This window comes from Trachinotus anak, unplaced genomic scaffold (genome assembly GCF_046630095.1).
Source record: "Trachinotus anak isolate AG129_WGS33_773 ecotype Australia unplaced genomic scaffold, CSIRO_AGI_Tana_v1 ptg000019l, whole genome shotgun sequence".
Taxonomy (NCBI): domain Eukaryota; kingdom Metazoa; phylum Chordata; class Actinopteri; order Carangiformes; family Carangidae; genus Trachinotus; species Trachinotus anak.
The window spans coordinates 27,563,893-27,589,690 of NW_027273870.1; the positions used below are offsets into that span (position 1 = coordinate 27,563,893).

A 25,798-nucleotide genomic window follows, 5' to 3' on the forward strand; every position below is an offset into this window, starting at 1 on the left:
ACCACAGCCTATGAACACATGAGCATCAACTGTGAGATTCTTACCTCGTGGAAGGATCTGTGTTGAAAAAGTAGATGTAGTGCATGACCTAAACACACACACTCACATATACTGTAGATATACAGGAACTGTCACAGTGAGAAGGAGGAGGACAAATCCAATTGATGCTGCTGTTAAACTCATAGCTGCTCCTCTCATCTCTCTGTGTGACTTCAGAGACAATAAAACACATCAGCTGGTGAATGATGTATGAAAGAAATATCAATATTATCAAAAGAGAAGGTGTTTCTCTGTGGGTAGTGCAGCAAGCAGAAGAAAGAAGTCAAGTTGTTAGATATGGTTGTGTATATAACAAATTATATATACAAATAATATAGTCATTCAATAATAAATTACTGTTTTTACTGTTTTAATTACAATTATTGTGCTTTATTTAACAATGAAATAGAAATACATTTTATGTAAACAACTATATTGTTACTTAATCCCTGTGAAAAAGCAAAGCTTGGTGCTACTCATTGATCTTATTGCTCTTAGCACATGATAATAACTGAAGGAGACTCAGATGAGTGCATTAGCATGTTGATCAGCTCCTCTCTTCTAACAAAGCAAGAACCAAAGCAAAAAAAACAACAAACATGAGGATGTCAAAGAGAAAAATGGTCACGGTTCCCTGAAACAATACAATTCAATGAACAGAGGACGAATGGAATCATGATGTTACCAGTATAAAGATATATAGAACAAAACAAGGTGAGCTGTGTCATCTGTTGTAAGAATAAAGTAAAAATATAAATGATTTGGAAACGTTACAGCAGGAGAAATAATACAGAAAATGTAACAGATATTTGAGTGAAAATAAAACAAGGAGAGATTTTTGACAAGATATTTAAACTAGTGACATGAGGAGTGCAGTAAAAGAATGTGGAGCAAAGATATATTGTATATATAGAAAAAATAGAAATATACTTGACAAGATGTTGGAAATGATTTACCATCAGAACAATGTCTCTTTACTTACATCTAGTGGCAAAGGGAGGAAACTACAACCAGATGAACAAATGCATCTATCATGCTGTCCAAATCCATCCAAATGCAGTTTACTGCTTACTCCCAGTGTTTGTTTGTTTTTTTGCAGTTTCATTTATTGGAACACTAGTGGTAAAACTGTACGGGTCGCCACACTTCAGGTGTCTACCATGGACAGTGTTCACATTATTAAGCAGAACAGGGTTTTGCATAATAACAATGTTACGTCTTCGAAAACTCTACTGAACTTTATATGGAGGGTCTGAGCTTCTTTGGTAGCCCTTTAGAACAGCTCGTACTGTGTGTTGTACTGTCCACAGAGGAAAATATACACATAATACACACATATTTGCCTGTTGCAGTACAAAAATAAAACATGATGTGAACCAAAAAGAGGATGAACAGGTGGCGCCCAGTGTTTTCTACAGAAAAACTTGGTGGTCGACAGAATTGTCACCCACCACAGAGACCCAGGTTTCAGTTTGTGGGAGCAGTTCCTCTGGCTTGGTTGTGCTTTGGAGCAAAAATAATTGTCTGTGTCCACAGCTGGGAAGCTGGTGAGGGATGACGTTTCACCATTCTTATAACTCCTGTGGATCTGTTGGGGCACCTGCATGGAGGCAGGAGGAAGAGATCTAACCAGAGCTCACTTTTCCTCTCATAAAAATAATGGAAAAAAAAAAAAAACAACATACCATGGATGGAACGTAGACTGTCACTTTTTTTTGTGGGGTTTGTTGACTGTGCTGTACAATGCAACTGAATCCTCTGGAGCTTCCTGACCTCTGCCCCTGAGAGGGACATAAATTAAATTGGGGGATTCAGAAGATATATATATTCTTGTATTAATGTAAAAGACACAAACATCCCAACAGTGATTATAAAACAGGTAAAAAGTGCAAGAGAATAAAACCATCATTAATTGATATTGATATTGTTCTTGTGAGAGGAGCTGCTCACCTCGGGGCTCCACTGCCGCTGTTAAATGTAACAGCAGCGTACGTGACCATTTCTTCTTCTTCCCTCTTTTTCTCCTCGTGTCTTCTGGGTTGAGCTGGTCTGATGTTGGAGTAGACAGCGTGGTCTTTGGAAAAGTGGACACTGGCATAGTGAAGGTCATCCTGCTGCTCACCTGGTTGCATCTGAAGACATTGGACAAATGAGATTAATAATTAATTTTACATGTGTAGATGGTCCTCTGAGAGACAGTAGGTAGGATTTTTTTATTATTATTGTGCTGTTTGTGCCAAATCATTTTAAAAAAGCAATGATGAGTGGGGAAATTTCAACAGCAACAACTCGGCCTGCCAACTATTGATGTAACACTCCATCATGCGTCATTCGGCTGACCATTGGTGTCCTGGCTAAAGTTTAGAGGAAGAATTGATTTTCCTTGGCACTGCATTAAGTCAGTTGTCCTTTCTCACCTGTTCCCTGTCGTCTGGTCCAGGCTCAGATCCCTGCTCAGAGACCCTCCTTTTTCTGATCAGGAACATTTATTTAAAAAGGTTAAACTCTTGTGCTAAACCTACTGCTAAAATGAATACATTTTAAATGACTGTATGAGCAATTATTTGGTGAAACAGAAGTGCTCACATGATCCAGAGGAACACAGAGATGGGTATAAAAGCCAGGAAAATAGCAGAGACTGTTGCAATAACTATTAACTTCCATGCTCCTAGAAAAGGAAGATCAAATGAAAACAAACCAAATTAGAGTGTGACAGAAAGTTACCTTGTATAGTAATAACATGGTTTTACAAACACTGTCTTCAAAATCTTGCAGCCACTCAAAGCTGCTATACAATGTACCAGTCACAAGGGCACAAGGCCATGGGAAGAAAGTTGATATCCCACCTTCTAAGATGTCTACGGCTACCGAGAAATCTGACTCATTTCACACTACAAGCATAGCAACAAGCTTCAACTACTTTTTAAATACTTAGGAGGAATTCAAAGTGGAATGGACCAGGAAAAGTGCTGTAGCTCAAGACTAAGAAAGATAATGTCAAACTTATACTTAAGTAGTTTTCTTTGCCTGGGCAAAGATTTAGGTTAAGTTTTATCTAATATGATGAAGGTTTACTAAATCCAACCCAGACAGTGTTTTGTGATTTCTGACACTTTATGTGTGTAACTTACCCCCCACAACAACCTGGTGTAAGGTGGAGCTATGACGTCCTCTTGTGTTCTGGGCTTCACAGTAATAATTCCCACTGTGTTCAGGTCTGAGCTCAGTGATGGTGAAGATCTGTCCTGAAGCTTTTGGTGAGTCTTCATTCTCCTTGTACCAGGTGTAATTAGCTGCTGGGTTAGCATCACTGCTACAGGTCAGAGTCACTGAACTGCCCTCCACTATCTCACCAGAGGGACTCACTGACACAGAGGGAAGCTTTGGAGCATCTGGAGGAGAGAATATGAGAATACATTAACATCAATATAAAAATGTGTTATTATTCTCATTTGAACTTTAAATCAAGGGTGACTTTTCCAAGTGGAAGTGAATATTAAGGAGTCAGTAGTTTATACAAACATTACTGGTAAACTGTGTAGTGTCAGTTTGACCCTGTATTAGTGACACAGTGGGGTAAACTCACACACTGGAGGGGAGCGGTGATCCTCACATCCTGTAAGAGCACAGGAATAGCTGCTCTCATCATAAACAGAGACTCTGAGTGAAAATGTTTCCTCCTTCATTTTCTGTCCATCCTTGTACCAGACATATGGAAGATGATCAGATAAATAAGGAGTACTGAGACACTTCAGCTCTGTCTGGGCTGATGATCTTTTCACCAGCACCTGGAGGTCTGGACATGTGACGAAAGAACAGACATGAACTAAACTAGAGAAGAACAATCACAGTGACACACAGAGATTCTCAGTCGTCAATGACTGGAACCAAACTGATAAATATTCCTGTGAAAACGTTACCTGTGACAGACAAAGTGACTCCAGGTTCACCAGCATATTTCCCACCTTGGTTTGTTGTGAATCTGAACTTGTACTCAGCTGAGTCGCTCTGTCTCAGGTCTCTGATTCTCAGAGAGCAGAAGTTCCCTTTACATCGATACTCCACACGACCTTTGTAGACTGGGTCATTTTCCAGATTCAAAGGTGCATTATTTCTCAACTTAGTAAACCAGAATGTTTTTTTTACCTTAGTAGTTTTATCATTTATCCTGTATGGGTATCTGTAGCTGCAGTTTATTTCCACTGTTGATCCTTTCAAGCCACAGATGTGATTGTGGGTGTAAGTCACTCTCCAGTCACTCTGACCCTGTATCACTGTAACACAGAGCACAGCAGAAACCACAATCAGATTCATAACAACAGAGTGAAATTTGATGCTTGATCTTCAACATGGAAACCTGCTACATGACTCAAATACATTTCCAAAACTACTTGTCTCCAACACTTCTCACTGCAAGTTTAAGACACAGATGTTTTTGATATTGTTATATATTGTTTTAAATCTGTTACTGAGGAAATTTCATGTTCTTCTCCTTTTTCTCATTATTCACTGTCAAACTTACGATGTTAATAATGTTTCTGACTTCTGTGTTACTGCTGTATTAAGCCACAAAAAACACAGACAAGTCGAAACACAATGTTTCTGCTAAGTGATCAGAAAAGTTGCTCTCACCGGTGGCAGAACCGAGAAATTTAGAAAAGTCAAGTGAGTATGTATGCATGTATGTATGTATTCACACTTGGTTGCTACTGTATGTGATATCAGCTGTTGAAAGGCAGAACACTGTTAACTATACATGAAGTGGAAACATCACAGTCACATCAACAAGTAACAAAATTAACTGGCGACCTTTGGTTCCTTATTTTGAGTTCTTCTTTGATGTTATTTTGTTCTCTCAGACATTTGTAGATAAACTCTTAGGTTAGGTTAAGTTACTGAATCATTTGCAGCTTAATTTTTTACAATTCATTGAAACAGCACTACCCTTACTGTGCAATAATACTCAACACTTAAATGTAGAGACACAGTACCTGTGACAGTGAGAAGAAAGACGACCAATCCACCTGATGCTGCTGTTAAACTCATAGCTGCTCCTCTCATCTCTCTGTGTGACTTCAGAGACAATAAAACGCATCAGCTGGTGAACGATGTATGAAAGAAATATCAATATAATCAAAAACTTTAGTTAGAGAATTCAGTTCTTAGAGAAAAAGTAATGTTCCCCTTTGGGTAGCACAGCAAGTAGTAGACAGAAGTCAAGCTGATAAATAAGATAGACTTCCTTCCTCTTCACATTCCTATTATACACTAGTTGAGTACTTTTTGCAAACTACATACTACAGAAGCCCTGAGAGGCAAGTGCAAAAAAAAATCTTTTGCTGATGATTAGAAATTTCTAGTTAGCCCACTATTTAGCACCGCTAAATAGGTCCAAAAGTGATTTTTAATTTCTCACTCTAAACAACTCTTTTGGCTAGAAATGTATTTTAATCACCGCTAATCTGCTGATAGCGCTGGCCATACTGACGTCAGCCATTAGGTAGCCAGGAACTGAAAAACATAGTGCTCATGGTTAACCAATAGCTGCAGCCTATAGGTTAAATCAACTTTATAGCTAATATTGGTTCGCAGTAATGTAGCCATGGTAACAGGGACACGTCACCGCTGTAAGATGCTTTACCTATAGAAATTAAACAAGACTATAGTGTATGGCTGTTTGGTCACTATGCAAAATTGAGGACTTAGTTGAAAACTGGGTGGAAATGCTGTAAACGACTGACATCATCACATTTGCATTCAGCCTAGTGTCCTACTCTCTGTGCTCACATATAAAGTACTTTAATACAGCTGAATTCCCAATAAAGCTGTCCTAATTCACATTTCTGTTTCTGTTGTCAGACAACGGAACAATGAAACAGTCACTGTATTGTGGCTCATTAAGACTACACGTTCACGAGCAGTCACTTCAAGGCCATTCCCAAGCTGCTGCTCTGCTGCTGCCAAAAATCCTGATTTTACAACCACAACGTCTGACAAAATCACCAAACACATAAACTAGAGACGAAGCGATTCACTTGTAAAATGATCACTGGGAGAGAAGGTTAGAAGTAACAGAATATCTTTCTTATCTTGTCTCTCACACAGCGCACAAAGTCCATCTGAGTAACAAGGAACTACATAAGCATGGGCTGCAAGAAGCAAAAAGCACTAATCTGTATTTAAGTCTCAGTCTGTTGCAACATCCTGTGCTGACACCAGTGCAAACAGCTGGAGACACTTCTGTGCACTTGATGCACTGACAGCAGGATCTTCCTTAGTTAACCAAACACACATACTGACGATTATGGTTATCACTGACTGATTGATTATCAATTATTGTGAGACCTGGACAACAATGTCCATGTACCAACTATACAACAAACTGAATGTCAGACTCAACAATGCAAATTCAAATAATGTAAACAAAAAAAGCAAATGTGTTACTGATCAGACCAAACTGGATTCTTTTTTCACTCTACTTGCAGTTTTTTTAAGCAGACAAATTAATATAGAACAGAACAAAGACAAATGTAAAGACACTGTGTTAAAAATACAGTTGCAATGTTACGTGTGACATTATATTCTGTTGCTATCTCATTACTATTACCATTCTTCTTCTTCTTCTTCTTCTCATTGTTAGCAGTATTATGATTATGATTATTATTGTTGTTATTATTATTAGCAGTAATATCACAGTTATCATTATTGTTATATCATTGCTGTCACTTTTATAATTATTGTAATGCCTAGGTTGTCATTATTATAATACCTACAAAGGCTATTATTATTATTATAATTACTATTATTGGGATACACAATTAGCTCCCACTATTCTACCACACACACAAACACACACACCTTATCTTATTTTATGTACACTTTGTCTATTATGTTCTGTGGTCACAATGTCCTCTGTATTTTTGTTTTCTCTGTTTCTCACTTTATGTTGCAATAAATAAATAAAAGAATACAGTTACAAAACAAACACACATGGGTAATAATATTTCAGTAAAACATTGCTTTTTACTGCCATCTCATGGCAGCAGTATCAAACTACAACTTCATCAGAAAATTCTCTAATAGCCAATAACCCAGTATTTTGTGAACAGTAGAGTCTACATTGGTATTTAACATTTCAAACAGGCTGGCTGGAAAAATGTTTAGTAAAGCTAGAATAGTCTAACTTGTTTATAACTGGTAAGTATCCACACATCAGCAAAGCACAAGCTGAATAAACTGAGGTATACATTCAATCTAGAAAATAACAAACTATATAACAACTAGAAACTACAATTTCTGGAGAAATTGTGGCAGGATTGCTGGCATCTGCACAAGCTGAAGCTAAACCGTGTTGCGAACTTGAATTTGTCTGAAGAAGCAGTTAAAGTAACAGTGATATTAAAGTAAGACCGTGTAGGAGGAGACTAAATGGGTTTGAAAGTTCCTCTCTTCGTCACTTCCCTAACAATTGAACTGCATTGATCAATAGATGACTGACTGGTGTATGTTTCTGTCAGGGTGTATCTCTGTTTACATGTCCATTTATCTGTGTATCTGTGGTTAATGGTCTACAGTCAATTCTGAAGCCTGGAAAAGAACAACATCAAACACTTTTTGTCAACTGCCGCTGTACTTTCAGCTTTAAACTTCATTTCATTTGAAAGTAAAGGTGAGCACGCCCCAACCTGTTTGTCTAGAGGAACCTTCCTCCTCCTCCCTCTCCTCCTCCTCCTCCTCCTCCAGTCAGCCTGCACAGCCTCAGCTTCTCATGAATAATCAGGACTTTCTAACATCCTCCCCTTCCAGCAGGCGGTGGGATTTTAGTCAGGGGGGAGACTGACAGGTGGACCGTCTGTGAGCCCCGTCTCTAATCTGGGAAAAAGGGACTTTTAGCGTCTTCCTCGGCCCTGGGAAGACCATGGCTCTCTCCGGGATCTGTCGGAAGCCTTTGCTGGTGCTTTTGTTGCAAATCGTGCTGATTTGCTCCGCTCAGGTGAGAGATAGGCGCTCTTCCTTTTCTCTCCTTTATCTCCTGGAAAAAGAGACTCATTGCTCAGTGATGCATTTATAGAGAGCTTATTGTACTTTGTGGTGTTTTATTTATTATTCATCAATATAATATAAAATAAAATGAACTATAAACTGATTTGATGCTTAAAAGTAAATGTATATCTTACCTAACTATGATATTATTTTTAATTTCCTTTGGGAGCATATGTTGTGTTCCTCTTGGTGCTTTCACCTTATTTGTGCGGTTCAGTAATAAGTAGATTTTTCTCCATATTATCCACACAGAGACAGACTCAGTGTGTTGCTGTAGCAAGATACTTAAATCTACTTAACTCTGAATATTTTCAGACACTGTAATGTACTGTATGGTTTTAGTATTAGGTTTTCCTTCAATAATCTTTCATTTAAACTGGATATCCTGCTAACATATTTACACATTGTTATTTTATGAGCCATTGACACAATCAGTATGAGGCATGTTTAAGTGAATTTATAGTGAAAGTCAAATGTTTTTTTTTTAAATCTATAAATATACATTCTCAAAAACTGTATTAATGAAATAATAATCAGGATGTTTATGTTAAAACTGGCCATAAGTGATGTCCATTCATCTCAGCGTGCACACCTGGTACCAATAAGCTCCAGACAGCAGCAGTAATCTGAACACATGCAGTTACTTAGGCGGTATAATGGGACTCTAATGGGAAACCAGGTTTGGTTTCACGACCTTTCCCCTCACATCACCCAAACAATGAGACTCTGTGTGAGCTGCCCTTCACACCAGCAGCACCAGCAGCAGCAGCAGCGGGACTGGATGATATTTAGAGATTAATTTCAGTTGAAAAAAGCAAAAACTGATTTTTGTGTTTGTTCTACAGAGGGGCCCAGTCGGTCCCAGAGGTCCTCCAGGGCCTCCTGGAGCAGCCGGCGTGCCCGGCGTGGATGGCATTGATGTAAGTTGGCGTTTTGGCTCTTTCTCTGTCACAAATTTCAGCTTTCGGATGTAGGTCAAAGCTTTGCTTCAGTTCATTTTTGGGTTAATCAGCTCAGTGAACAGTGGAGCAGGTTTTCATTGGTTTAGAGCAGCATGTTTTAACAATGAAGTTCTTTGGAAATAAAAATGTGAAAACATACTTGCTCAATGCTGAACAGCTGATTACAGTGAGGTAATTTAATTTCAGATTAAATGCTGCACTATGAGCTGAAAAAATTCTACCACACCTTGAAGTTTAAGAAATCTTTCCAAAAGACCCATTCAACAAACTCAAATATGAGTCATGTTTGCACAGATAAAAATGCCTGTTTATTTTAGTTCCTGAGTAAACAATAACAGGGCTGTGGCCAGGATTTTAGAAATACTGAGATACTGAGGCAAGGTTAGAAGACCCCCTAATTCCTAGGATCATTGACTGGATCTTGGTGTCCTCAGTGGGAGATAACTGCCTGTGCAAAAGCAAATAGGATTTTAGATTTTGGAAAAAAAAAAAATCCATCTTTTCATCTTCGTTCTTCTTGTATTTTCAGGGCGACAGAGGAGAAGACTCCACAGTGAACGGCGGACCAGTGAGTCGACTTTTAATTTCTCTGCAGTACACAGTATAATACATGACTCCATCAATGATTCATTAACTAAAATCAACAGAGTTAATGAGAACTGAACTCCTGCTTCCAGGGTCCTGATGGTGAGAACGGCAAAGACGGAGTTCCTGGAGCTCCGGGTCTTCCAGGCGCAGATGTAAGTGAAACAAGATGTTAAAGGCAGTTGGGAGTGACTCCAGGCACAGACTGGTAGGCTTTGGTTTTGGCTGGTAAAATGTTCTCCCATCAGACACATTTAACAGCTTGTGCAGGGGGACCCTGTTGAGTTTTGAATCCACCAGCTGCTTTAATCCAGTAGATGAAAGTCCTGCTGGTTAAACTCCAAAGAGAGGATGTATTGAATCTGTGTAAGATCTGAGCTGGAGGACCTGAGATATTCAGATCTGCTGCTGTGAGCAGTTTGTCTTGGCCTCCAATGAAGAAAAGTGTGGAGGAGGAAAAAAAAAAAAACATTCCTTGAATAAGTCAATCTGACTATTTAAGGGAGTGTCTCAAGTAGCTTCCTGACAGAAACAGGGGGCTTTTTGTGTGAGATCGAGGGCAGTGTAGGGGGATCGGCTGCCCAGAGATGGCTGACAGGAGAGAACTGTACGCTGGGAGAGGCGACGCAGAATGGACTCAGTGTGTTTGCTGTCCGCTGTGGTGATGGTGCTGAGAACAGACCGGCAGATTCAGGGTTTCATGTGGACTGAAACAGAGAAAACATTTAAAGTGCACCGAGACGTGTACCCAGAGCTTGCAGAGAGACACATGGTTTTACACGTTATAGGTTCATGCATGAGAATCTGAGGAGGAAGCTCCTTTTTTTGGGTTTCTACCTTTCACTGTGTACTGAAGTAATCTGCTCTGGTCATTGCTGCTGATTTGAGGGTTATTTATGGAGTAGGTGAGAAAGGGGAGGAGCTAAGGCCACACCCTGCCTCTGATATCATATTTGTAATGCTGGCTTGTTTACAACATGTCTGACTGTTCATGTTTCTTGCTCATCTGGTCTTGTTGTAGCTTGTTACTTGTTGCAATGTTCCCAGAAAACAAAAACCAAAAACCAAAAAATCAAAACCACCAGAAACAAAAATGAGACAGAAGTTGTGATTACCTTAACTTTTCCTTTAAATCTCTGATTGGACTTGAAAGTTATTATTAGTGTCAGGTTCATGTTTAGTGTTTACTCTCTCCTTGATGGTTGGTTGCAGGTTGATATGTTATTTAACGCTGTGTTTGGTAAATGCTCGACTGCAGGCACAGTAACCTTGGTGTTTTTCAGAAAACAGCAATCCTGTCAAACAAGACATTGATCTCTCTCTCTGGGTTGTCCACTCAAAATGATCATTAAAAAAACTACAAATCACATCTCATTCTGTACATTGTATAAAAACACTAAATTTGAACATATTTTAATTTGTGTTCTGTAGAAATAAAAAGTCTGAGCACCAGGAAAGCTCAGCTTCATGATGTTGTGAGCTCTGGTTAAACAATATCTTTTCACTCTAACATGCCTGTGGTGTTTAAAGGATTTTGTGTCATCTTTGTAGGGACCTGTTGGACCTCCTGGGGATCCAGGCTCAGTGGGCCCAAAGGGGTCAAAAGTAAGTTTATCATCTATGCATGTCACTGAAATGTCAGAGCTTGGTCACCAAATTGTTTCCCTCCTACATTCCTGTTCCAAATAGTTTGATGTGTGCTGGTGATTCTGATGTCTGTTGTTTTCAGGGTGAACCTGGAGCACGTGGGCCTCCTGGGGAGCCTGTAAGTGCAGATAATAATCTCATTCAACATAATATCAGCTTTTAAGTTTGAAAACCTTTTAAAAAGTTGTATTGACTCTGGCTGTGCTACTGTCACTGTGTCATTGCATGTGTGTCATGTCTCAGCACTGAGCACTGATGTGCTCTTTAATTTAAAGGAATCAGTGCATTTGTCTGAAGTGTTACACCTACAGTGATCAGTGTTTCAACTATCTATTGATTCACTGGGATTAGTTTGACTTTCTACATCAAGCAGCAGCTTACAGCACAGTTTATTTAACTATTCCACACATATAATTTTACTACAGTTAATTAAATATAAGAACGAGGATGCTTTAATGTGCATTTAGCCCTGTATTTATGTATCAGATGAAACTTTGCTGCCTTTTCTGTATTGATCTGTACTGATTTCTGATGATCAGTCAACCTCACTGTCAATCCATGGTTTCTCTCTCACAGGGTGTGGGACCTGATGGGCTTGATGTGAGTACCTTTAGTATTATAATCAATACTCTTAGACCTGTTTTCCCAGGTATGATTAGATCTCAGAATGGGAAGGTAAACACAGTGATTACTGGTTGAAAGCAGCTTTCAGGGCTACAAGATGAGCCTCATGGAGAATCTCTGTCAGTCAATAATTCAGAAAACAGGATGTAATTCACCCTAGAGGCAGAATTTCACTTCCTTATTTTGAATACAGGTTTGTTTTATTTGTTTGTCAGATTGCAGTAGCTCACTCAAAGTTTTAATGAAATTGGATCATGACGCAATGCACGAACTTCTGCAGAATAACAGTGAGCATGCATAAAAAAAAATACATGTACATCTCAGCCTGTAAGACCACAGCAATGTAGACAACTAAACTGCAGCAGCAAATACATTCTGTAGGAAATGTAGTCACTGGCTGGATTATGTTCAGATGCAGCATGTTTAGGAAACAAAAGCATGTTTTTTGGGGGCAAAGGTCTTTGTTAGTGTAAATAAACACAGTGTCTGATGTCACAGTGAATTTTTACTTCCCTGACCATAACCAAGTTCCTAAACCAACCATAAAACTGTTTAAGAAACAAATACAAACACATTTCACTCATGTTTAGCATCAACATATATGCGACTTATCAAATATATAAATTACAACCTAAACTAAACATAATGAGGCTTGTTTCACCAACCTCTTCCGATATGTAGACACACCCACTGACGATGTCAGAGTGTACAGACCACACCCCCAGTACACTCTAGCATCAGCAGCATGAGACTTACAGGTAGATATGATACATAATAATAAAGCCATAGAGGCGGCTTTATTATTATGTATCATAGGATGTAAACTATTGTTTCATTCTGTAGACTGAACACTAATCCTAATATATAATCCTTTGTCAATAGAATATGACCAGAATGTGGATATTCAATGGAAGATTTATTGCACCAGACGTTAACAGTTTAGACATGTTTTGTTTTTTAACAGGGTATTCCTGGAACCGACGGGCTTCCAGGTGAACTGGGCAAAGTTGGAGCCCCTGTGAGTATGCTTATAATATTTTATAGAGTAATTTAGTTCATGTAAAGTTGAGAATTAAATTTAAACTTATAACTATTTATTAAATGTGACTTGAGATTAAAAGGAGATTTTAAAAAAATGTGAAAAGTGTACTAATGCTGTTTGCTCTGCAACAAGTTCTAAGATTCTTGTCAAGATGTTAATGGAAAAAATCGTTTACCTCTCACAGGGAGCGAGAGGCAAAAGAGGTCAAGTTGGTCCCCCTGGTCCTCCTGGGGCTCGGGTAAATATCACAGCTTTTGCCTCTGTTGCTGTTAAACACCAACAGAGAAAGTGATCATGAAAAGTAAAGAACAGGTTATATTTAATTCTTATTGGGTAACAAAGTAGGCTGACATCTCTCAGAGAGGTAGGGCAACACTGTAAGAAAAACATTCACCTATAGAATTACTGGATTGAATGATTTCTTGTGACCTGTAGTCTTTACTGAAAAAATGATTTAAGCTCAAACACTTTGTTTTTTTTGTTTTTTTTCTCTGTAGGGACCTCCAGCTGTGTATCAAGGGGAGGACCTGGTAAGTTTGGTCCTAAAGAAAATTCATTAACAATCATTTACAATCACAACACTAGTTTTGCACATTTTAGCCCATTTACTATAAATATCATCTAAACTTTACATCTATACAATTTAAGGTTTTAGATCAATATTTCATATCTAATTTCCGGGCAGCCATTTTTTTTTTTGAGTTGTGAGAACCTGCTTCCACACTGCAACCTTTCAAGAATTTACTTCAACAAATATTATCCCTTCCACCACATCATTATTTAAACGAAGACTGTTATTTTTTTGTTCGTTTGATTTCATTGTCACCTGATTCTTTCAGGCTGTCTTACTAAAATAAAACACTCTTTATAAATGATCAGCAGTAAGCAACATAATTAAAGGTAAATGGGCTAAAACATACAGAGGTTTGTTTCTTTTCCCGCTCTTTCTTAGCGGGTCAGGGGTCACTGTCAGTAGAGCCCCCTAGTGGCAGGGCTCTTCCATGACCTCAAATAGGCTGTTGTTTTTTCAGTGTCCCAACGCTTGTCCCTCTGCTCTGACTGGACATCCTGGTCTCCACGGCATGAAAGTAAGTTAACTTTTAGTGCCCCTGGTTTTATTTTCCCTCGCTGATAATGACTGATGTGTAATTATGAAATTATTTCACTTTGTTTGTTTGTTAAAGGCACTTTAAGATTAATTATAACATTTTATTCCTGATTCTAGGGCCACAAAGGGGTAAAGGGTGAATCAGGTGAGCCCGGAAGACAAGGACACAAGGTAACATCACGCGAAAGACCTAGTTTTTCATGGATGAAAAAACAGATTGCTAGGTATCATATCCTGACATAACCGGGTCACGTTCACTTTCAGGGAGAGGAGGGCGATCAAGGACCACTGGGAGAAGTCGGAGCTCAAGGACTACCAGTAAAATATTTCACCATACTCTCAACTGAAAAGTTTCCTTTGCTCAGTCAAACATATTAACATGGGACATGTCTGTCTCTTCTCCTCTGTCCGCTGAGTAATTTTAGGGCCCAGGTGGAGCAAGAGGCCTCCCAGGAATAATGGGCTCCAAAGGGGACAGGGTAAGAGGTCACAAGGTCACGCTGTGTACTGCAGAGTTTAATGGATTCATAAAGAATATAAAAATGTCACTAAAAGAGTCACTAAAAGTTTATATAGTTTTTTTTTTGTTCACATAGATACAAAAGCACAACTTATATTTACACAGACTACAAAACAGCTGTTTTATCAAAAAGGGACAAGACACAGGGTGTTTTAAACCGCTAACAAAGACATTTCAAAATAAAAGCTCATAAAAGAAGCCAATTCATGACTACATCTACATTGTCTACACTGGAGTGAAAATCATGTATTTCATCATTTTTTAGACTCATCATGTAAACATATTGTGACCAGATGACTTGATAGTTTGTATTGATGTACACTGACTCAATTTCAACAACTTTCCATTTCCCCAAACAGGGACCTCGAGGAAAGCCTGGTGATGTTGGCTCTCGGGGAATCCAAGGAGGCCCAGTGAGTACCCATCTTATTATCACCTCTGTCGACATGTCTTTGCTGTTTAAACTAAACTGTGATTGAACTGAAATTGATTACACTTTTTAGGGCGATCCAGGCCAAAGAGGAGCCATAGGTGAGATCGGGCCGAGCGGAGTACTGGTAAGATCTTAAACACAAATAGTGTTTAATAATAACAATAACACAACAGTGACAAACTACTGTGTTTTATCCTGTTCTTACATCCTGTTTATCCTGGCCAAGATTTTAGAAGTAGATCCCAAATTAAAATTTCCTCCCCAGCCCCACAAGAAAATTTGGAATATGCCCTAAAAAGCACATTTTTATTTAACTATTAAAACATATTTTCTACACATTTATCTCCATAAACAATGGTCAAAAGTCTGATTCAAAGACAATTTAAAATCCAAGAATATAATTCTTGTGAAGGACCACTAAATTCCTTTCAATATTACTAATATTGCTATTACTATATTTTAATTGATTTTATTTTCATTTTTCATTTGTCAAGTTTAAAGATATTAATTATCTATTTCAATAATCTGATAATCTATTTTAAGGATATGTCTGTCACCTCTTAATTTGCATACTTCTTGTTGCTATTAAAGTCCACTTCTTTGTCTCTTTGCAGGGGGATCGAGGTCCCCAAGGAATCAGAGGAGTACCAGGGCCAAAAGGAGAGCCTGTGAGCACCGTCTCATCTTACTAAAGCCAGAATCAATCAATCAATCAATCAATAAATCCATTGTCCAATTTTATATTTTGACAGACATCTTCATTATACCCTCCCACCTTTTAATCATCCTGCCTACATTCTGACTGCATATATTACATTTCTACAGAGCTACCTATGTACCTTGTTATACACTGTTCAGTTCAATATGTTGGTATCAAAGAATATATTTAAACTGATTTTTAACCAAAAACCTTATTAAGATCCATCCCTACCGAGCATACCGAGCATAGTGTTTTTATTTAAATGTGTGTGGTATTCTGTGTAATAAACTTTATAATCTACAGGGCCTACCTGGTCCAGATGGTCGGGAGGGAATACCTGGGCTACCAGGATCCAAGGTAACTCCCCACTACCTGTTTTTAATACTTTAAACCAGTGTGAAGAAGTTATTTTTGCCACCGAAACAATGTTTGGCATCCTCAAGTTTTAAGAAGTGTGCTGCAGTGTGAGAAGAGAACCAGTGCCCTTTAGCAAAGAGGTTTAATTGTTTCTGTTGCTTTTAGGGTCTCCCAGGGAAAAGTGGGGCTCCAGGTGATGCTGGCCCACAAGGACTTCCTGTAAGTGACCTCCGACCCCCTGATTCATCATTAACATTTTGAAATTTGCCTTTTTTTAACTCAGATGTTGATGTTTGACATTTGTTCATGTAGGGTTTGCCAGGCACTTATGGCCAAAAAGGACACAGTGGTTTGAAGGTATGATCAAAACTTGTGCGATCATCTATAGAATATTGATTAACACCATGAAAACAGTGCTATACTTCTACTACTACTGCTGCTGCTGAAAGCCAAATCTGGACAGTAAATAATGAACTAATACTTTGCTACTTTTGTCCGTTTTTGTCACCAGGGTGTCACAGGTAATCCAGGAGTTGTGGGACAGATGGGGTCTCCAGGAAAACAAGTAAGTTTGAAGCAAGTTGAAACATATTCCATCATGTTACAATAAGTGAGATCCTCAGAGTGAGTAATTTAAACTACCTGCCGAATGCCAATGTAGTCTTTGAAATTTAACTGGTTTAAGTTATTTTAAGTTTTAGGAAATTTCCTCAACTCTTGAAATAATCAACCAACTTTCATTTGACAAAAGCTGACGCTAATAATTGGATCGATGTCTCATTTGTTTCCAGGGCGAGCGTGGCGAGCAGGGAGAGGTGGGACCTGTCGGAGCCAGAGGAGGACCAGTGAGTGTCTGAAATCAGCTGCATTTACATTTCACTTACTTCCTCCTTGAAACAGGAAGTACTGCGTATTGTTCATACCATCCTCCTCCCGTAACCCTACCCACCTGCAGGATGTGCTACAAACCCCAAAATGTATTATATTAAATTACAGACATTAGATTTATACAGACATTGCAGAATATTTGTTGCAGTTATCTATGATTTTGTGTTATTAAGGTTGCATATTGTAGCTTGTGTAAACCTTGGTAACATCTGATCTTATGGAAGCTACTATAAAAGTTAGCTGAATGGTCTAATTGAGGACTGAGTGAGAGTCCATCATATAATTTATGCTTTGTTTCTGAAATTGAAAAAAAAATTGCTAGCAATCAAAAAATTGATTGAAAAACCGATTTCAGAATCAACAAGATCAGCCAGAAACACAATACACCTTTGTTATAAATGTCTTTTTCTCTGAACATGTTCCATCTGCTGCACAGTTCAGCATTTCTGTCAGTTTCTACCACACTACTGCACCATCTGATACACTGGTAGTTCAGTGTGAAGTAACAAATGTTGATACCTCTGACTGTGAACAAGGGAATTCAGTTTGCAAATCACTGAGAACCTAATAATTACAAAACCAGACAAAAAAGTCTGGATTACAAATATTTCTTTCTATTACACTTGGAAATATTTTGGCATCTATTTGTGTTTTCTGTCCAAGTTCAACCTTTTCTTTCTCTCGTTTAGGGTGAACGAGGAGAAAGAGGACCTGATGGGCCTCCAGGATCACCAGGAGCCAGGGTAAGACCTGAGAGAATAAGATAATGAAATAATCTTATTATTTGTTATGGGGCAATTAACAAATGCGTTCAGCAGTAAGCTATCATGAGTGTGATGATGGCTTATTGCTGTAACTGTGCACCTGATACAGTGCTCAGGATCTGGAGCTGTGCCACTGTTTACTTCAAGACCCGAGAGAATATCTGCGTAATATCAAGGGCAAAGGTGAACTCTGTTAGTCAAATATGAATGTAGTACATGATGGTTGGTTAATTATCAGTTTGTCATACTGTCCAACAAATATTTTTGGTAGAACTAATTAAACCCAGAATTATGCTGATATTGCTGTGGGAAAAAGACACAGAAGATACTGAGACAACAGAGGGATAGAGAAGAGGTGAACAAGAGCCTTCTGAAAAAGGGAAATTTAATCAGGCAGAAAATATTAATAATGTTGCAGCCTTTGAAAAACTTGAAAAATCTCCAAGATGGGATTGACAGTCTCGGGCAAAGTGCCAGCTTAACCTTCCTGTTCAGCTCTGTGCTTCTGCAAACCTCGACTCTATCAAAGTAAAAGATCAGTTCTCCTGAAATACAAAGCGAGCAATCAGTGTTCATAAATACTGTCTCCTATCCTGAGAGTATTATTAAACATGAGGATCGTTCACTAAGGTAAACTTTGTATCTGGGAACTGAAGCCTTGTGCTGTGCTCTTATTAAAGAGTGGAAGGGCTTTATAAACCTCTGTCCCTGCAGTTAAGTCTCTAATCCACCAGTGAGCGGGCATGAATGGCCTCTTGTTACAGAAATCTCAAGGCCCAAGGGGTTTTTCTGCAGCTCAGGGGGGATTCAGGGAAGGAAAAGAAGCTGAGAAGCCCTGAAAGAGTTCTCTGTTCCCCAGGAATGCCTGAAACCGTCGGTGCGACTGTACGCCACAATCAGTACCCACCTATGCCCAGAGACATTTTAGGGGGTGGATGGTAGGATGGCTTGGGGGGGTCTTCAGGACCTTCCATGAAATATTTTCATTTTTTCTGTAGATGTGGTCGGGTTAAGGTGGGGGAGGCAACTTCACACAGTTGATCCTGTGTTATGGCATATGTGTGTGTACCCCGTGTATTTAACAGTTTATTTTTTTATGTCTGTGTGTGTGTGTGTGTGTTTAAACAGGGAAGCAAAGGTGATCCGGGCCTCCCAGGACATCCTGGCCCTGCTGGTTATCGTGGCCAGAGAGGAGACAGGGTAAGAGATGCAAAATGGACCAAGATATTTGGACAAATAGTGAAGCAAGTTGAAATCCGAGTTGAAAAAATTGTGCTGATTTCAACTGGAGTATGATTATAACTATGGCCCTCAGTCCTATCACTAACAGCTTTGTATTCACTGAGTGAATTGCTGAGATCTGTGATCATGGCAACATTTCTGCGATACAATTAGACAAGAAACTGAGCAGTCGGCTGATCAGGCAGATCCAGATTATCTGACCCACTTTACCCAGAGGTAAAACTGAAAATGAATGCAGCTGAATGTCGGTAATAACCCCACAGTGCACACACAAACAAAAGAGAGTGCAGCTATTGAAAATACTGTAAGGCACAGATGTTAACAGTTTATCCCATTAACAAAGCTCCATTATCTCGAGATAACGGGATAATTATTCAGTTATCTCAAGATAACGGAGCTTTGTTATGTCGAGATAACAATAATTATTGTCTGACTGCTCATGTTTCTGTCCATGCCAGATGATGGTTAAGACTCCAACATCCAAGTTCTAACAAAAAAGAATTAAAGTGCACTTAAAAGAGTCATTGGGTGATAGATCAAGGGATTTGACTGACTCTACTTCATGATCTTTTATTTCATATGTACTTTAGCTCAGATTATATACATGCTTTTGCAAATAAAAGTCATCTAGTTAAATCCTCTTGAAAGCCACAAACATAAGACTCTTCTGGCCACCACCACCACCACCACCAACACCACCACCAGCAGCAGCAGTAGCAGCATCAGCAGCTCTTCTGATCAGATGTGCTACCTATTGATTGGAAGCTTTGTAGTGCAAATGCTGCATGATCTGCCTGATTAATACTTTTTCACTTAAGAGCCTCGTGTGTCATTTGGCTCAATTAATCAAATTTATTGACAAAAAATATCAGCCTTTCTCAGTTTTAGGGTGAGAAACCCAAAATTGTCAAAACCAAGTAAGCAAGACCATGAGTCTCATTTCTGAAAATATAAGGTCAAAGTTCAATCATACAGAATGAGGAAAGAGCAAATGGGGGGGGGGGGGGGGGGGGGGGAATCAAAGATCAGCAATTTGCTCTGTAACAACAAAAAGCCTCAGTAAACTTTATTATCATTATGAGAGTTTCACATAATCAAAAATAATTACTCTGCTTTTTTTTCTCAGGGTGCAGTTGGTCTTGATGGGCCTAAGGGAGACCAGGTATGTTTCATGAGTATTATTATTATTATTATTATTGTTATATTTCATGTAGACATTATGAATATGTTAAACAGATTACAAAGTGTTGAGTTGGAGGACATCAAGAGCCAAAAATCTGTCATGTGTTTACTTCAGGGATCTCCAGGTGCTGAGGGAACACCAGGAGAAAGAGGAGACTTGGTGAGTGATCAGCTTCTGAAAACACCTGTTTCATGAATGAATGAATGAATGAGCCAATCGGGAGGACTGATACTGTATGTAGTTCTGGAAAAGTCTGGAAAAACCTGGAGAATGACTTCTCAAATCTTTACTAATCATTATTGCCGTTGTCATTGTTAATATGCATTTTATGTCATATTTCATACTGAGATAAGAAAGTCTGGTACTTTGCTTTTCTCTGCAGCATCATCACAGTTTCTACAAACTCTGGATGCAGCTTCTTATTATTTATGTCTCTTTTATCTTCCAGGGAGACCAAGGAGAACCAGGAGAGAAAGGATCGGTATGTTCACCTAAACAGAGCATCATATCCACATCACAACACTTCAGCTGTAACTGTCTGGGAAGCAAAACCAGCTGCAACAAAAGGACATTTTGAGTTTTGCCATGAAAAGCTAATATTGCTTCATAAAAAATTTTATGTTAAATGCTGAAATCCAGGCAAAAAGCACCACAACAAAATTTCATAAAAATAGTCCTGAGGACATCTTTTTCTTCTTGTTAATAATCCCACGCTCCCTTTAGCAGACAGCCCATTGAGCCACCTTTAAAAGTACATTTTCATATAATAAATACTGACCTTGCATTCTCCCAAATCTCATGACAGGCTGACAAAAGATCAAAATAGAGGTTTAGATTTGGTTGACCAACAATAACCATCTCTTACTGTCTTCTTGAGATAATATCTTGTATTAGTTCATATTATATCTGTTGCTCTTGTTGCTTGCAGACAGGCCCACCGGGAGAGACAGGAAATAAAGGACCTGAGGGTGGCCGAGGACAACCAGGGAAAGAGGGGAAGGTGGGCCAACCGGGACCCCGCGGCATGCAGGGCGACATGGGGGTACCAGGCCTTCCAGGAATGCAGGGACCAGCGGTGAGACATTTTATATCTGAACTTTTCTGTAATAGCTTTCTGCTGGATCAGGACTGATTATTGTACAGTATGTTCCCTCAGCTGAAGGACACTTCTGGTTACTATTCATTTGTTATTATTATTTTGAACAAGGGACTGATTTTCTGGAAAGAAACTAATGTCAGTGTTCAAACTCATTCTTCAACAGATGAGGTTTTGCCATAACTGAACAGAAAATAGAGAATGTAATCCATGTGTTTTATGGAAGTAAATATATTTTCTTTGCTGAGTCAACACCTCAGGGACACATTACATGTGATGTTTGCCCACAATATTACCAGGAAGAACAAATGACTCATCGTCATCAATGATCTTTGTTTGCACAGGGAAAATCACCGACGGATACACACATCAAACAAGTCTGCATGAGGGTAATGCAAGGTAAGTGTTTGTCATCGTCACACACAGCTATTTACACAGCTTAAGTGAAATCACCTTTCAGAACAATCTGACTTTGAGATGTGGCCGAAAACTGAGACTGTGACTGTTACACATACTGGTGTCTTTTCAGGTTATTGATCTAATAACTCATGTTGCCATTATAGCTGTTCTGGACATGACTAAAACACAAATCTAAACCATGTCCTCCTGTGTCACAGAGCAGCTGGCCCAGCTAGCAGCCAGCCTGAGCAGGCCTGAGTCAGGTATCGCTGGGCTGCCTGGTCCCCCCGGCCCGCCTGGACCTCCAGGCGCCTCCGGGGAGAACGGTTTCCCCGGGCACACCGGATCACGAGGACTACCAGGTCTGAAGGGTCCTCCTGGGTTAATGGGCCGCAAAGGACCCAAAGGTGAGATCCAGCAATTCTATGACCTTCAGGATCTAAGACTAGGAAGGTTGTTGGACCTAATCCTCTCATATGTCTGAGAAATGAATGGGAAGAACAAAAGAGTAAAACTCTCCAGTTAATGTGACTTTACTGTCACAACAACACAGCAATACAGCTTTAAAAAACAGGTGGTGCAGGCTGCAGAAAAATGATTGATGACCTGTCAGTCAGAGAAAATGCTACTGAACATGTTGACATTTAAGCCTTAACATCATCATCAGGGAACAAGAGTTTCTCCACCAAATCACACATCAGAACAAGTGAAATTTGTTATCGAGGCGCCAACTTCTTATAGAAAGACGTGTTCAACACCCTCTAGTCTTAGATCGTAATGGTAAAGAATGAATTCCAGTGAGATATATGGATTTTAAAATGAGGGAAAAGAGAGCACTACTGTTTGATCTGTACTCTGATTTGAGGAAATGGATCATCTGTACATCTTTAAATTAATTAGTGGTGAAAATTCTCCCAGATTTCATGATAAATGGTGAATCATGGTAAATCTTATTTCTTATTCATGTCCCATTCATCGATGCTGCAGTGACCCACTTCCCCCTCAGGGATCAGCCAAGTTCATCTTCATTTTAATGAAGGAACAGATGAGGTGTGAAGTCTGAGCCTGAACTTGGGTTAAAAATAGTAACTTCAATTATGTGTCTCCTCCTGGTGATATCTCCTCTCTTCAGGTGACCAGGGTGACAGAGGCGACAGAGGACCCACGGCGCGAGGACCCAAAGGAGCACCAGGTGCCCCCGGTCTCCCAGGTAAGTGACAAGTATGACTAAGACGTCTGATTTTAGAACAATGCCCTTAATTTCTGACTCTGACTGGCTTGTAAAAGACTTTATCGTACAAAGGAAGATGCCCTAATATTTCTGAATATAAATAATCATAAAAATTAACCGACTCTGGCTGTGTGTTTGAGCTCATTGTCCTGCTGCAGGATGAATTTGGGACCAATCAAATGCCTCCCTGATGGTATTGATGATGGATAAGAATCTGAACATCTTTCAGCAAAAAAGTGTTCTGCTGAAGGGCGCTTCAGCAGGGAAGACACTGCGCTTTGAAGAATCACTTTTTACGTTTTCTCTCACTCTTCTTTCAGGTGAACCTGGCCGGCCGGCTTTCGGCAAAGACGGTCGTGACGGAGAGAGGGGACCTCGCGGTGCTTCCGGTATTCCCGGTGTTCCTGGGCCTCCTGGTCCTGCCGGTCTGAACGGTTACTGTGAGTCGTCACAGTGCGTCCTGCCAATGGTGGCGTCACCGGTTTCAGCAAAGGACTCCAGCATGAAGGGCCCCAGTGAGATGTAAGGAGGAGCCGGAGCTGAACTGGAGGAAAACTGAGAGACTGGAGGAGAAACCAGAACTTCGTGGAAGATTTGTCCATTTGGGTTTTGTCACTTGGTTTGTATGTTTTTTTGGTTTTTTTTGATTTGGTCCGCTCATTTGGAACTTGATTTTTTACTCTTGAAGCCACCCGTGTGGTTATAAACTGACATAAAGGTGGACACTGAACAACACCCATCAGCTTTTATGTAAAGAGTTTCATTTTACCTCAGTTTTGCCGTCTCTGTACTGTAAAATTAAAAGGAATAGTCCGTATTTTTGAGAAATTAAAAATTCACTATAAATGCACAAACTCACCAGCCCCATTTCTACCCAAACAACAATGAAGCAAGACTTTTTCTGTATGTTTATGTAAATGTGTCAATACGCAAATTATACTGTTGGATAAGGTACATTTGTTGTGAGTATCTTTGTTGTTTATCACCTTAAATCCCCACCTGTGCCTTTTCCTCTAAATGTAGGATATGTTTAATAATTTCTCTGTCATAACGACTGCTGTTTTTGTGATTGGTGGGTGGCGATGTATGAAAACCTCTCTGGCAGTTTTATATGACTTCTTATTTATTATTATCAAGGTTCGACGTGACATCTTCAAGTTGTACAAAGGAGGAAATAAACACATTTTGATAACCTCTTGCATTTTCTCTATGGACGAGTACAGCCAAAAACAGGACTGCGCTTGAAGAAAAAAAAAAATCCAAATTAAACCAGAATTGCTCTCATCAACAGCTTTAAGATATTTATTCCTCCAGAATAAACCTGACTAATGGAGTGTTGGAAAAAAAGGTGTCAGCTATGTGCATTCGTGAAAACATGGTTTTTTAAGTCTTTTTTGGGGCATTTTTGTGCCTTTATTTGATAGGACAGTGAACATTGACAGGAAATGGGACAAGAGAGAGCCACGGGAATGACATGCAGCAAAGAGTCCAGCCAGCTGGGACTCTTTGGAACTGTCGCCCCAAAGTTAAATTTTTATAGTTAAATTTTAAATTATAAAATTTGATGTGGTAGTTTTTGTTTTCATGTTTGTTCATTGTAAACATTTAGTATCTGGACTGAAATTACTGCTTCTAGGGTGGAAAAGCCTCTTTAAAAGATCAGAGGTTTGTATCAGGAATCTGTTGGAGCGCTAACAACTTTATTCAAAGGTGATTTGATTCTGTTTTGCTTCCTATAGAAAATGATAAAATCTCAAGTCTCGTTTCATTAGACTTAATTTGATTTGATTTTTATGTTGACGTAAACCTCAACCCTAAATTTAGCAGGATGTGTTTACTTGATGTTTTTTAGGAGGCACTCTTTAAAGCTACACTAAAGCCTTTACAGTCTCTTAGTGGTGTAAACTGTAGTCATTAGATGACATGTCAGTAAAATGAACCATCAGTCAGAGTTATTTAGTGCATTAAGGTTTGGTAAATGTTTGATGTTTACTAAGGGGACGAGTACAAGTCCACAAGGTGTCTATCAAAGTGGAGTTTTTTTTGTGAATGACAGAGCTCTCTACATGTTTGAATCTCTCCGGTGAAATCAAACCAAATACATTCAAAGAGCTGCGTTGAATCAAATTCAGTAGATCATGTCGTCAACAGGAGGATGGCTTTGGGGGCGTAAATGCAACACGCTGCATGTTTTAAAATGATCACAAGAGGGCACACCTCGGGGTGGGAGCCACACCATCAGAAACACTGACATTCATGCAACAAAGAAAATGTGCTCAGTGCATTCTACAATTATTTTGTTCAATTTCGGCTTTGTTTTCAAGAAACTTTTTAGCAAAAGAGGCTTATTTTTATAGTAAAACTTGCTGTTAATCCAACACTGATAGTAAAAAAAACTTTAAAAACACTGATCTTCCACAGAGTGCTTGGTGTTTACATTGCAGTTCATTTAACAACAGGATGTCAGGAAGTTGCCTAATCGTATTTCTTAATTTCTAGTCAATACTTCTATGTTTAGGACAGAAAACACAACACATAAGATGGAGCATGAACAAATTATATCATATTTTACACATTTTTTTTCCATACAGCTCTCTCCTAATCATAACATGGAGCCATTTAAAATAAAATCATAAAACATTGCCATTATTTCTATGAAAAATCCCTTTAATATTTCAAAGCAAACATGTGGGAACTATAAACATTTCAGTGACTCATCATACCCTACAGCACTCCCACCACTCCACGTGACTCACTCTTATCTCACCATCTTAACTTCCAACTAATGCAGTACTATATAACGTAGGGGAGCAAAGAGCAAAGAGTCATGTCATGGATTCAATAGCATTAAAATAGATGCACTCAAGTCAAGTGTAGGTACCTCAAAATCGTAATTGTACAGTAACTGAGCAAATATGCTTAGTTACTTTCCTGA

The 25,798-nt window shown here is 39.1% G+C and overlaps 2 protein-coding genes across 2 annotated transcripts; one reads left to right on the forward strand and one right to left on the reverse strand.

The window, feature by feature from the left end:
• Positions 1-398: 398 nt before the first annotated feature.
• On the reverse strand, positions 399-6,177 carry LOC139636903 (sialoadhesin-like). Its single transcript, XM_071505305.1, has 9 exons — positions 5,031-6,177; positions 3,960-4,313; positions 3,626-3,835; positions 3,171-3,431; positions 2,626-2,707; positions 2,457-2,511; positions 1,990-2,171; positions 1,725-1,820; positions 399-1,639 (listed from the first exon to the last, which is right to left on the reverse strand). The coding sequence occupies exons 1-8, from the start codon at positions 5,098-5,100 to the stop codon at positions 1,745-1,747; spliced, it is 1,290 nt and encodes a 429-aa protein (XP_071361406.1). The 5' UTR covers positions 5,101-6,177; the 3' UTR covers positions 399-1,639; positions 1,725-1,744.
• Positions 6,178-7,812: 1,635 nt separating this feature from the next.
• Positions 7,813-24,147, forward strand: col9a1a (collagen, type IX, alpha 1a). The gene is made up of 32 exons (XM_071503584.1): positions 7,813-8,032; positions 8,928-9,002; positions 9,574-9,612; positions 9,722-9,784; positions 11,181-11,234; positions 11,359-11,394; positions 11,853-11,876; positions 12,865-12,918; positions 13,127-13,180; positions 13,440-13,472; positions 13,974-14,030; positions 14,168-14,221; positions 14,315-14,368; positions 14,476-14,529; positions 14,930-14,983; positions 15,074-15,127; positions 15,618-15,671; positions 16,007-16,060; positions 16,226-16,279; positions 16,373-16,417; positions 16,572-16,625; positions 16,852-16,905; positions 17,638-17,691; positions 18,841-18,912; positions 20,081-20,116; positions 20,252-20,296; positions 20,586-20,618; positions 21,066-21,212; positions 21,578-21,632; positions 21,851-22,039; positions 22,765-22,842; positions 23,184-24,147. Exons 1-32 carry the CDS (start codon positions 7,958-7,960, stop codon positions 23,387-23,389), a joined length of 2,064 nt encoding a protein of 687 aa, XP_071359685.1. The 5' UTR covers positions 7,813-7,957; the 3' UTR covers positions 23,390-24,147.
• Positions 24,148-25,798: the final 1,651 nt, after the last annotated feature.